The sequence below is a fragment of the Eretmochelys imbricata genome, chromosome 3, assembly GCF_965152235.1.
Source record: "Eretmochelys imbricata isolate rEreImb1 chromosome 3, rEreImb1.hap1, whole genome shotgun sequence".
Taxonomy (NCBI): Eukaryota; Metazoa; Chordata; order Testudines; family Cheloniidae; genus Eretmochelys; species Eretmochelys imbricata.
The window spans coordinates 45168559-45182469 of NC_135574.1; the positions used below are offsets into that span (position 1 = coordinate 45168559).

The 13911-nt window shown below is 39.7% G+C and overlaps 2 protein-coding genes across 5 annotated transcripts in view; one reads left to right on the top strand and one right to left on the bottom strand.

Annotated features, from left to right (window-relative positions):
- Nucleotides 1–13911, top strand: part of MCPH1 (microcephalin 1) — a 237573-nt gene that overhangs the window by 126541 nt on the left and 97121 nt on the right.
- Nucleotides 1–13911, bottom strand: part of ANGPT2 (angiopoietin 2) — a 71810-nt gene that overhangs the window by 14434 nt on the left and 43465 nt on the right. For all 4 annotated transcript variants that reach the window (XM_077811575.1, XM_077811574.1, XM_077811573.1 and 1 more), the window contains one exon: nucleotides 564–665. In XM_077811575.1, coding sequence (XP_077667701.1) covers nucleotides 564–665 — 102 coding nt within the window. The remainder of the gene's footprint in view (nucleotides 1–563; nucleotides 666–13911) is intronic.

Sequence of the window (13911 nt, forward strand, 5' to 3'; positions counted from 1 at the left end):
AATCCAAGTTGTATATTTAAATAACTTTAATTTGTTTTTCTTTGATTTTGAAATAATCAGTTCATCAATTTTTAAATGTAATTGCTTTGTCAACACAAGAAGTGTACTACAAATATGAGGATCCTAGGTCTTTGGTATTTGAAATTTTGGATTTCAGCGGGGACCAATTTAGGAACTTTAAACAAAATGTATCACTATTAGACTTATTAGATCGGGGGAATATTTGCCAATAGAAACACAAATATAAATAACTTAATGAAAATTAAAGATGTGGACGCAACATGAAATAGCTGACTTAGGGGAAAAAATGCTATATTTCTTTGTAAAAACAAACATCACACTTGCAAGTCTCTGCTTAGGCAAACAGTTTATATTACTCTGACATTTCCCAAATGAAAGCACAATTTTTCATTTAAGAACTAAAATGCAACTTTAGAACCTGTTTAGGCAATACAACTTTAAGTAACTGATTAATATTCTTTTGTGATTGTCTGCGTAGATTTCAGAGATTATCAGAAAAATAATAAATTAGATTTAAAGCTTCAAAAGAGTGTGGCTCTTACCATCTTGTACTCTTTCCATGTCCGGTGAAAGTCCACACTGCCATCTTTACGCTGCTGAATAACTGTCCACCCCCCTCCACTGCTTTCCATATCACAGTATGTCTGTCAATAAGAAGAGTGTGTAATTGCATAAATGCAGGTACTCACATGTCAATTGACACATATTGCATATATATTTTATATAGCACAGTATACATTAAAACTACAGTTGTCTTTTGTTTGCCTAGCAGAGCATGCCAGGTTTGCTAACACCTATGAAGCTGAGCTGTTTTGAATAGCTTGTATTCTAATTAAAATTGTAATTAATGATATTGAATGTTTCTGAAATACTGTACTTACTGTATATTGGTTTTATGTTGTAGTAGTTTGGTGCATCAGAATTAAATCCTTCCCTGATGTGCCTTAGCTATAGTTATTGCTGTAAGTGTACAGTAGGCAGAGCCAGTTAAGACAATACTGCCAAATCTGCAGCTGATTGGGGCCCCAGAATATGGAATCCTCATTGGGAATGTCTACACTGCAAAAAAAAAAAAAGACCGACAGCAGCAAGTCTCAGAGCCTGGCTTGGTGTCACAGGGCTTGCACTACAGGGCTAAAAATAGCAAAAAAAAAGACTTCAACTCTTTAATTTACCCCACATGGCTGGACACCAGCTGAAGTCATTGGGGGCCTGCGTAGGTGCAGGAGACCGTCAAAATACCATTTTTACAAGAAATATGTACTAGTGTGCTAACAGTGGGAGAAAACTCCATGATCTTATCTAATTCTCTTTTGAACCCAGTTATAGTTTTGGCCTTCATAACATCCCATGGCAACAAGTTCCACAAGTTGACTTTGCATTGCACCTAATTTATACAAATATATGTTTACATGGATTATTTTAAAATGTCAATATTTACTAAATATTAAACACTTTGTTGTGCAAGATACTGTAAGTACATATATTTCCTATTCTAAGTGTATGCAAGTACTTTTTAATGGCCACCACTGTGCACATGCTCATTTTATGACTTTGCTTTTTTACATCATTTATTGCACTTACATGTAAGTAAGAATTTCTATTTGGAAGTCTTGTTTGCTTCAATTTATAAACCGGCTTGTAAGGAATTGCTTTTGTGCAAAAATTGTTTAAGCAACTCTCAAACAAAATATTTGTTTTATTTTTATGGTTTCTCAGAAAAAATATATATTTTAGTTAAAAGGACACATTGATTTTAAAACAATTTAGATTTTTAAAATGCCTTGCACAATGCAGAACATATAATTAATTCCATCAGTTTCTGCAATAATGGGATGAAAGACTGACTTCAAAAGCTGCGGCTAAACTAGTGGTTTAATAATATTGCTCTAAGCTAAGTTGTATATTAAAAACATAAAACAAAGTTAAGCCAGTATTTGTGACTTTTCTCAAAAGTTATCACAAAGCCTTGAGAATCTCTCAAGATGTTCACTTGAGCTAACCTTCACTTTAATATTATTTTTAGATATAAGTATTATTTCAACATAGGGATTGTTACCAATGTCTGAGTATAAATACAACAACATTTGCAGTCATACACTAGAAATTTGGATGGGTCTGCACCATGTTCTTAACTAGTCAAGAGTGTGTTAATTTTTTCATTTGTTACATAAGAATGAGCTATGTGATAGAGTAATTTGTCTGAGTGGTATTCCTGTCTCTGCCACTGACCTGCTGGGTGACTCGCCTCCTCTGTGCCTCAATTTCCCCTTCTGTAAAATGGAGATAATACTCCCCTCTTTTTGTAAAGCATTTTGCCATTGGCTAATGAAAAGTGCTATATCAGAGCTAATTGTTACTATCATATGTACAATATTATATGTAATATTACAGTACATTATATTATCTCCTAAAGCTTAGTAAACTTACTGTGACTTGGTCATTAAAGTATTACATGCAAAGAACTGCCTGTTACAGTTTAAGGGTCTCTGTGAACTACCTTTTAGTGTTCTGTCCTTTCCTGTTTCTTGTTATAGAAAATCCTTGGAGCAGCTTTACCAGTGTGAAAACACTGATAGAAACTAATTCATGTAACATACATTCTGGTTTAAAGAAGTGATAAAAATTAGATCACTTCAGTTTTAGAAATATTAGGCCATATTTAATTTGGTGGAGTTAGATTCACATTTGCCAGTGGCAATTTTGGTCCATTAACTACAGTAGTGTTTTGTTTTTCAGACCTTTTAATCTAATTTACCTTATAATATATAAGACTGAGGCTTCATACTTTCTTGGATATACCATTTATACTACTGTAGCTTAAACATGGAATAATTGTTCTATGTTAGTTTTAATGTGAACATATAAATTGATGCTCAATATGAGCTGTGTGTTGTAGGCTTAATTGCAACTCTTTAAATGTGAACGATGTATATATTAAATTAGACCCAAGCTTCCTAGTTCTGTGGGAAGGTGAACTGTGTTTCCACTGGATAAAGTAGCCACACGTCATGAAAAATGCCTGCAGCCAATCCCTTTGGGCTGAGATTTCATCAGCTAAGCAATGTTAGGTCTAGTTAATACTTAGATGGGAACCCTCTAAGGGAAATCTGAGCTAGAGGAAGTGGTTTGGTGAGTCAATTTGTAATCTTACAAAGAGATGCTAGAAAGACATTCTGCCGGAGACATAAAACGGAGGTTTGGACTACTTACGATCATTAAAGATCCCTTTGCTTATTCTGCCTGTATTAAAATTACACTGGTTGGTTAAAAAGAAAAAAAAAAAGTGGTGCTGTGTGACATGTGACTCAAGGACATTCAGCCACTAGTTTACGTTTTGCATAATGTAAGCTAATGGCTAGTTCATTGAGAACCTTTCCTTTAATTTTGCAGAATGTAAATGAAGTCCTAAAGACAACTAATATAAAGTATTAAAGGGACAGTGTCAACTTCAAATGTAGTTTGCAGTGTTATTGTAGCCATGTTGATCCCAGGATATTAGAGAGGCAAGATGGGTGAGGTAATATCTTTTATTGGACCAACCTCTGTTGGTGAAAGAGACTAGACAAGCTTCTGAGCTACACAGAACTCTTCTTCAGGTCTGGGAAATGTATTCAGAGTGTCACAGCTAAATACAGGGTGGGACAGACTGTTTAGCATAAGAATTGACACATTGTAAGAGATCATTCAAGATCAAGTGGCTGGTTAAGACTTCTGCAGTCAGCGGACAAAAAAAGTGGGAGTTAATGGATTAGATTGCTATAATAAAACCACAAATCCAGTGATTTCTAATCCATGATTTTTAGTGTCTAACAAAGCTATGAATTTAAGCTCCAGGCTTGTATTTTGAAAATGTTGTGCAGGTTTTCTTTGAGGATTCAGAGGTCAGATATGGAGTGATTGCATTATGAAAAGTGTTCAACTACAGGTGATATGGTGTTTTTGTCTTTTATTGTTTTTCTGTTCAAGTTCATTTGAGAGCGTAGCGATTGTCTCATTTCACCCACATAGTTGTAATTGGGGCCTTCAGTGCACTGGATGAGGTACACCACATGTTATGATAGGCATGTGTAGAACCCATGGGTCTTGAAAGACATGTTGTGTGGCGGGTATTGGTCATCTTAGCAGGGGAGATATGTCTGCAGGTTTTGCATCTGTTCTGGCAGGATCTGGCACTGCTTTGAGTTGTTGTGTTCTGATCTGGGGGAGCTTACTTCTGATGATGATCTTGGTGAGGTTGGGAGGTGTTTTAAAAGCCAGAAGAGGGGGTTCAGGAAAGATTTATTTAGGATGTGGTCCCCATCTAGTATGTATTGTAATTGTTTGTTTGATTTCCCCCTATGATCATCTACCTCCCAATGCTGAAATGTATATGGGCTAGCACTAAGATTCCAGCCGGTTTCATTTGGTATTATTAAAGACTGTATTCCCTGCTACCTATGCAGTGAAGGTCTGAATCTTTACAATATGCTTCCAACTCTGAAGGGTTAAAAATATCTGGATTTTTTAAACACTTGTTTGAAAAGGTTTAAATATATTTTTATTAATGTTAAGATAAGCTATCTTTTAGTCCTTATGTCAGACATTTCATCAAAAGAATTGAAGCATTTCTATTGAACCCAACTTAGTCGGCAAGGAAGCATTATCACCAATGTTTTGTTGATTTAATCTCTACCCTCTTTCTTCCATTTAACTCCGGGTGTCATATGGTCTAACATCAGATAAAGTTGTTCATTCCCACTTAAAACAATGGATCGATCATCATACCCATAAGTCAAAACAGTATACTTCAATGGAATATATTTTTATGTACTGCCCCCAGACTGGATTTAGGGGGAAAAAACCTGTAGACCACTGAATATCATCTACCACCTGATAACAAGAATTTTCCTTCATGGTTATGCTCCGACTCCTCCCCCCGCACCCGCCCCCCAAGAGACCTCTTATATATTCTCCCTCCTAAAGTTATCATTAACTGTTACAAGGTACACTTACATCCCCCAAAATCATGTCTACGCATGACCTTTAAGCTGTCTCCCTATTTCACACTGTCCTCTAGCTCAATTTCTATGTCCTCCTATCAAAGCTGTGAATTATTTTTTTTTTAATCCTTTGTATTGAGTTCCTGAAATCCTGGTTAATTGAAGTCAATGGCAAAACGTCCATTAACGTCAGTGGAGCCATGAGTTCTCTTGCATCCTTGAGTTCTCTTGCAGCCTTTGTATGTGGCAATAATGTGAAAGTCATCTTGGGATGACAAGTATGTCCCCTTAAGTATATGGGCACAGCAAGTGTGTATGACTATGCCTAATTATAAAGTAATCAGGGAAATGTGTACTGGTTCATTGTACCACTTTCCAAGGAGGAAGCTCTAAGAGTGTTAATATGAAATACAGGAAAGAGGTTTTATCAATTGATCTTAGGATGTAGGATATCCAAAGTAGAGAAGATACTAGTGATAGGTTGTACTTGGGGTGTGTGTTTAAGTTAGGATAGTCTTGTGTCATGCTATTGAAACTTGTTGGGAAGGCTAAAGAGAGGAAGAAAATGAGTTGGACTAGGGACAAATTTGGTGGCTATTAAATTGAAGGCAGCAACCTTACTATTTAACATTATTGGTAAATAAGGTTACATTCAGTTGAGCAGTTCTATTATACCCTATACCTGTTGTTTTTGATTCACTTCTATTTTATAGTTAATGATTTGGTACAGCATGCATATAAGATGTAGTAAAGACTAGGATTATTTATTTTGAAAAGGAAAAGTTGGAGCATTAAAAATGATGAAAGGTATGGTAAAAATGGATCAAATTTAAAATCAGTAAAAGTTGATTTATGTAATCGGTAATGCCTAGGTAAAATTCATTACCATGAGAGGCAATCGAGACAAATACCATGGCTGGATTTTAAAACGGGTGTAAATAAGTTTATTAAGCAGCTACCCAAGTTAAGATGTTGATATGGCAGAGTCATCAAGGCTTATTCATCAAACTGCGTTAATCATTGAAGGGGTCAGGAAGAATTTGTACCTGTATGTAAAGCATTGTATAATTTACCTGGTACATTATAAAGAATTTGTTCACCTTCCTCTGAACCATCAAGTATAGCCAATGACAGAGGCAGGATATTAATTTAGATGGACCTAATTTTACAATTTCCTTATCGCCTGAGAGCTTGGGCTAAACTTCAGTTCCACTGGAGTTTGTTTTCAAGTTATAAATTCCTTAAAATAGGATAAACAAATAGTTCTAATAAGCTTACAATGTTCTCAAACCGTGGGATTTTACATCACATAAAATAGAATAATTTACTTAAATTCTGCAGATGTCTTCCCTAAAATATTTATATGTTCTAGCAAATATTCATCTACCCCCAGAGCAGTAAGAGTGTATGCTTCTTTTTTAGATTTTACAATCTTAGGGCTAAAGACTGAGTTTTCACTTTTCTTTGGAAAGTACCTTGCACGCTGTAGTGGCTACAGAAGTACAAAAAATAAAATCCTCAAAACTAATAGGAATGAACACATGAAGTGGTTCCGGGGACTGGGGGGGGGGAGTTAGTCTTATTTAATAGATTTTCTTAGCAGTACTGATTTTATAAATATAATCTTAAAACAAAGGCAGGATGCATATTTCCACATCAAAGATTTCTGAATCAGTTGGGTTTTTAATGTGTATTATGTTCTTTTGAAAGGTGCCACTTTTATAGCCATGGAGTTCAAAGTCAATTTTATTGGCAGAAAAGGTATTGCAAGGTAATGTGAATGTGTCAGTGTACCTCACCTGAAGATACCAGTTTTAAGGGGTGAGAAGGTAGCTATCTACCTGAGATTTCAGTGTATGGACTCTGAAATCCATTTTGCATGTTATTACTTTACAGACCTCTCCTCAGGGAGATGGACTGGAGGAGAATCACACGCAGAGTACTAAATGGCCTTCAAACAGTGAAACTTTTTTTACTTACAATCTTGATTGGCAACCTAGGCCCCCAACCTGTAAACACTCATGTACTCAACTTTACTCATGTGAGTAAACCCCTTTGACTTCAAGATCAGTGCCCTCGAGGTGAAATTTAATATCCTGTTACTAACTACCTAACTGATGCAGGCTCCTATCTATATCTGCTAAATGTAATATATATTTAAATTACTATCTTTAAAATAAATATTTCAATAATTTTGTGTTTTAAAGATCAGTCCTTCAGGTTGGAGAATAACAAAGTAGAAAAATAAAGATGAAGAGTAAAGAGAAGGAAAGGTTAAGTTAAAGAAACTAAATTGAGGGGAATAAGATACTTTAGAAGGAGTTATCAACATTTTTAGAGATTACAGACAAAGATAGCTTGATTTTAAAAAAAAAAATTAAAAAAAATCTTAAAAGCCTAAGGAAAGAGATGGGCCATGTGAGTAAGGGGAAGACACAGGGGCAACTGCTTAGTTTAAAATAAACACAGTAGATTTACTTGTGTGAAAGTTTGCTTCCAAGGACACGGATTTCTTTTCATTTAGTAATTTATGTGAAAATTGAAAAATGAGAGATGGCTAATTGGTGGTGTATATAATTGGATCAAAATTCCTTTAAAAGGATTACATTAAAATGAAAACATATCAGTATATAGGACTTTCTTTAGCATGCTCTACTCAGGTACAACTCCCCTGGACTTTAAAATCTCAAAGATACGAGTGCCAGAGTTACAGACTTACCAGTCAACCAGACACCCTCTGGAACTGGAAATAGCGGAGACCAAAAAAAAAAAAGAGGCAAATGCTTAACTGCCTTGGGGCTTTTGGCGCAGGGAGGTTAGGGCTGCAGTTGCAGGGTGAAGGGGGGGATCGGTGGTTGGGTGTGTCAGGGCTTCTGATTCTCAGGGGCACGGGTCTTCAGCTCCACAGCTCCTTTCCCAGCTTCAGCCCTGTGGGGGCCACTGGGGCTTCAGCTATGCGGGAAGCACCGGTTTCAGCCCAGTGCTTCCCCCATAGCTAAAGCACCTGCGCTCTGGTGCTCCCCCTTCTCCCCCCCACCCCCCGGCTGAAACTGGGAGCGGAACCGTGAAGCCACCCCAAGCCCTGGCGCCCACCCTCCCCCCCTGTGGGGCAGAACCAGGAATGGAGATGCAGGGCTGAAGCCCTAAGTCCCGGCGCCTCTTGTAAGGCTGAAACTGGGCGCAGAGCCATGAGGCTGAAGCCCAGAGCCCTAGTGCCCCCCAGTCTAAAGCCCTGGTGATCCTGAGGGTCAGATGCCCTAACACCTATCCCCCCACAGTCATGGCTGAAGCCTCAAACGCTCTCCCCCACCCCTCCGGGGGGCTGAAGTCCGTAAAGTCTTGTTCAGAGTTACCTCCATTTCCGCGGCGTCCGTAACTCTGAGGTTCTACTGTAATGTTGGTTGGAATCAGGAAAAACAGATATCAGGTTTAGACACGCAGCAGGCGTCTTCAGACAGATGCCACACACAAATAAAGATATTAACCTCTCAGATTACAGCAAACTGGGCATGGGTGCGCATGCACGTATGTACCTATTTGATGTATTTTGTGAACAAACTGCTTGATGGCTCAAGGACCTAGCAGCTGTGGCACTATGTGGAAACAAAACTTGATTATTAGTTATTTGTATTATGGTGACATTAGTGGACTGAAGATCAGGGCCATATTGTATGAGGTGCTGTATGAAGGTCCTTGTCCCAAAGAGCCTAACTTCATGCATTGTGAGAAGTCAATGGGACTACTCAATGTGTAAAGTTGAGCATGTGTGTAAATCTTTTTAAGGATCCAGCCCTAAAAATTGATACTATTGGATGATATGCAATTTGAGTTAAACTCTGTACCTTGCCTAACAGGTTATGATGAAATGATAAACTAAACAGCAACCATTTAAGTGTTTCCTACATGTACAAAACACTAACATACGTCAAATACTGAACAAAGTTTCCCATTCAGGGAAAAGGAGAGATTCTGGATATACTTGCCACAGCACCAAAATAAGACAACAAGGACTATTTAAATTCATAAATTGTAAGTGACGTGACTTTTCAAATCATATAATGTTGCCACTCTCACAACTTCATTGCACAATATTAGATTGTTTTCAGATACATTGATGCATGCAATTAGTTGAGAATCTCAGGTTTCCTTTTCTTAAAAAAAAAAAAAAAAAAAAAGTTTCCAGTCTTCATGGCTGTGGGGAAAAACTTGAAAATGTGACTTCTAAAGGTTCAAACACCAGAAGGCAAATGCAAGGATACCATTTTTTTTAGTCTCATGATTTTTAAACCAATGTTATTGTTTTGGGGGACTTGACTCTCAATTTTTGGATGTTTGGCAACACTGAGTATAAAATGGAGTAACTTAAAACTTCAACAGGTCCCAGGAGTTTTATGCCAATGAAGAATGAGAACATTTTCAAAATCTCAAAAAAAATTCCTGTCAGGAAAACCATTTCCCACCTCGCTCTATACTACACTTATTTAATTCTGTGTTATGATGAAATCTACTGATAATGCAGTAACATAGGTTTACACAGAAATTGTTTATAAGCAATGGGAGGTCAGAAGGTAGTATAAGAGGAACAGATGAAAACATAAACAGTAGTGCAGCACTTTGGCAAATAAAAAGAAGTCATTCTGTTTCCTGGTCTGTATGGCAATCCACATCATAAACAGTAGAAAATTGTGTTACCATGTTGATTATCTAGAATATATATATATACACACACCACTTCTCTTGACACTTCATTTTATGCATTGTCAATACAAAACTGACTCTGACTGAAAATGTAGGGGTAGTGTAAAATAAAATTTAATTTGATACCCTAAAAAATAACAAAAATGTATTTTCTGTTCCCTTAATGTCTTCTTTTTTCCCCATCTGCAGTACACAAGGTGAATTTATTTTTCATTTTTAACATAGCTAATTACCCCATTCTCAGAATCTTCAGAGTATCTTAGGTCTTTCTGTTTAGACATTTATTGCAAAACTAAATATTCAAATATGAGCCCTACAAATATTTTACAGTCAGGTATATTTTGCATTCTAAAGAGTTTGATTGTAATTAATCAGAAGGATGATATATTTTGACTATTTTTACACACAATTTCAGAAGTTTGGTTTTTTTAAAGAAATAGGTGAATCATGCTATGAATACTTATACTGGAAACAATACAAAAGTTACTTAAAATGTTTTTGAATTTAAGCCATGTTATTAAACTCTCTAATAGTCATAAATCAGTTTTCTCTTGTACTGTTAACAGGCACATTAACTTCTGTTTTTACAAGCTACATAGTCATGATCCCATATATTATATTTGAAGGTGGAGTCAAGACCAAAGGCCAAAAAGTGGGACCACAACAGCTGTTCATAGAGCCACCATAATTTTACTGTAATGTTTGACTGCTGTAGTCCCGTGCTTACATATTCAGTGGTTTGCATCTCTTCTAACATTTGGAGTTGTGAATGCAAACTTCCATTGCTTTTAGGTATCTCAAACACGCCAACCTACCCCTCATTTCATTACAGTAGTGGAATCTCATGTTACATAATTTTCCTTGTAAGATAGATATATCAATTCACATATTAGTGTCTCCAAACATCCCCTTTTTTAATCTTTCATTTTGTACAATTTTTCTGATAATCTTTTTGTAAGTTCCATATGCTCTACAGAAAAAAAGCTATGAGAATTCATTAGATATTTTTTCTCTTTGTAAATATATGGCAGCAAGATTAAATCCTGAAGCACTCATTGTGCTGTTGCAACAAGTCTGAAAATTTAAACTTGTGCTGTCAGTCAAATGCTTTCAAATTGTCAGTTTGTCCACCAGTTGACCATGATGGTTTTCTTCCAAGAAACTATTAAATTGTGGGTGTATAAAAATCAGATGAGGCTATAAAATATGTAAAGCTGCCAAGTTCCATCCAGAGGCTGAGGGAGATTTGAGAAGGAGTGTTGAAGTAATTAGTGCAATCGTTTAATACACAGCCATTGCCATTGTCTAAATATTTGCCAAAAATGGACTTAAGAGCACACCACACTAACTCCTAACATTGCCTTGGAAACTCAAAACACAAAAATATGCATTAATCCAGCATCACTCCTGTGGATGCTCATTGAATTTTTGTTTTGTTTTGTTTTGCAGGTTTTCTTTGGCTCTGCATCCGGGCATTATCTGTCTTCCTAATTCTGTTGTCCTTATAAGAACATAAGAATGGCCCTACTGGGTCAGACCAAAGGTCCATCTAGCCCAGTATCCTGTCTTCTGACAGTGGCCTTAACTGACTCTGGTACCTCTCTCAAGTGTCCAACGTTTCACACAGTTGCATTTTGCTCAGGTTTTGTAGGCTTTTTCCACCATATTGCTACATCTCTAGACCTGCTTGCACTGGTGGTTCTTGCCAGAACTGTATGCAAGCTGCAGAGCCCACATAGCTTCTTCTCTGCCAGTCCTGCCAGCTATCCTTAGAGCCATCGTAGAACTCCTCCCTTAGGCCTTGTCTACATGGTGAAGTTACACTGATTTAAAATTGATTTTGGAAACTGATTTAAATTAAGGTGGTGCAAAACCCCAGATTCCTAAACTATTTAAAATAAACTGAAATAAACCTGGTTTAAACCAAAATAAATGTATCCATACAGGGGTTTGCACCAAATTAACTAACAGTATGTCTACACTACAAAAAGGTGTGTTCTTAACTTGCATGAGCTAATTTGGCAACTCAACTTTTAACTCTGGTTAGCATCTCAAATTTAAGGGGTGTTGCAATGTCTTCACTGCTATTTTAAACCAAATTAGCTCACGAGTTAGCTAATCTGAATTAAGAAAACATCTTTTCGTAGTGTAGACATAGCCTCAGTTTAAAGTCATATCTTCTAGTTAAACCAGTGCAATTTTCTTATGTAGATAAGGCCTCACTGACTGCATAGCTGGGCTGGCTGAGCCCCATGAGTGTGTTCACCCATGTTGGGCAGCTTCTGCCTGCCTACAGCATTCTGCCACCACTTACATTTACTCTCCCACATGCAGTTTCTTAGAGTAAGGTAGACTGCCAAAATGGCTTAACTGCTAGGCCTTTCTCCATATGAGAGGGCTGGGCTGGAGGGAACTGTGGTCTGTGTAAAGGGACAAAGACTGCAAGGCCTGCCTTTCCTCCTTTCCCATGCCCCACCTCACCCTCAACCACTGATGAGCATCAATGGTTTATTGGGCTTTCCTTTATTGGCAAAGGATTTATGGTCCTAAGATTGTGCTGGAGAATCCTGTTGGTGAACTGGCAGGTGCTGCTAAATTGAGGAGGTATTTACAGCAAGAATGCTCCAGTTGCTTACAGTGTTCCCTCTCATTTTTCCCACCCATGTGCGGAATGAATTTTATGTGCACCAATATCTTCATATAAAAATTCATGTGGGGGTGGGGCCGAGGGGTTTGGAGAGTGGGAGGGGACTCAAGGCTGGGACAGAGAATTGGAGTGCAGGGGTGTGAGGGCTCTAGCTGGGGGTGTGGGCTCTGGGGTGGGGCCAGGAATGAAGGGCTCAGGGCTTGGGCAGAGGGTTGGGTGCAGGGGGTTGGGTGCAGGGGGTGAGGGCTCCGGCTGGGAGTGCAGGCTCTGGGGTGGGGTTTGGAGTGCAGGAGGGTGCTCTGGGGCTACGGGGGGTGGAGAGAGGACTCCCCTCAGCGCTGTCTCCCCTCAGCAGCACCTGGGCTTGTGGGGGAAGAGGAGCCTCTCCCCACTGCTGGGGGGGGGCTTGTGGAGCTGGGACTGCAGGATAGGTGCCCCTCCCCTGATCCCAGCAGGTCTGCATTGTGCAGGAGGTCAGACTAGATGATCATAATGGTCCCTTCCGCACCTGGGTCTGGGCTGCTTCAGCTACTGCTGGGTCTGGGGTGCTCCAGAGTTGGGCTGTGGCAGGTCCAGGCTGAAGGCTGAGATGGGCCCAGGGGAGGGGCACCTCTCCCGTGGCAGGTTGGGGGCTGGGTTAGGTGGGGGCCGGAGGAGGGGCACCCCAGCTGCAGCATGTCCCTGGGCAGGTTCCTTGAGTGACTGCATGGTGGCCGCACAGCTTACAGGGAACTTAAGTTGCTTATACTGTCCTGCTGTCCTTGTTCAGTCAGGGTACATTTGAAGAGGCAGCTAGCCCGGTAATGTGTTAAATACAGCAGTGTGCTGATACATACAGTGATTTTAACTGTTGCAGCACAGTTAGTGGAAGTAAAACATCAGGACAGTAGAACCTCAAAGATACGAACACCAGAGTTCACTCCAGTGTCTACCAGATACCCTGTGAAACCAGAAGTTCTCAATCAGGCCTCAGCACGCATGCATGTGCACGCACACCCACACCCACACACACTACTGCCTCGGGGCTTCAGCCACTGGGGGGTTGGGGCTGCAGCTGCAGGAGGGTGGGAGTCAGAGCTCTGGGCGGATGTGGGGGCTCAGGACTTCTGACCCTTGGGAGCACCGGCGCTCACGGCTTTAAACTGGGCGGAGCGCTGGGGCTCGTGGCTTCAGCCCTGTGGATCTGTTCCCAGTTTCAGCGGGGGAGGGGGAGCGCATCCAGGATCAGGGCTTGAGCCCTGTGGCTCCACTCCCAGTTTCAGCCCCACGGTGCAGTCCGGGGCTCAGGGCTTTAGCTATGAGGGGAATCATAGAATATCAGGGTTGAAAGGGACCTCAGGAGGTCATCTCGTCCAACCCCCTGCTCAAAGCAGGACCAGTCCCCAATTAAATCATCCCAGCCAGGGCTTTGTCAAGCCCCCAGCACTCCCCCCGTAACTAAAAGACCCGATATCCAGTGCCCCCACTACCCAGCTGAAGCCGGGAATGGAGCTGTGGGTCTAAAGCCCAGAGCCCTGGTGCTCCCAGGGGGCAGAAGCCCTGAGCCCCCACTGGGAGCCCTGG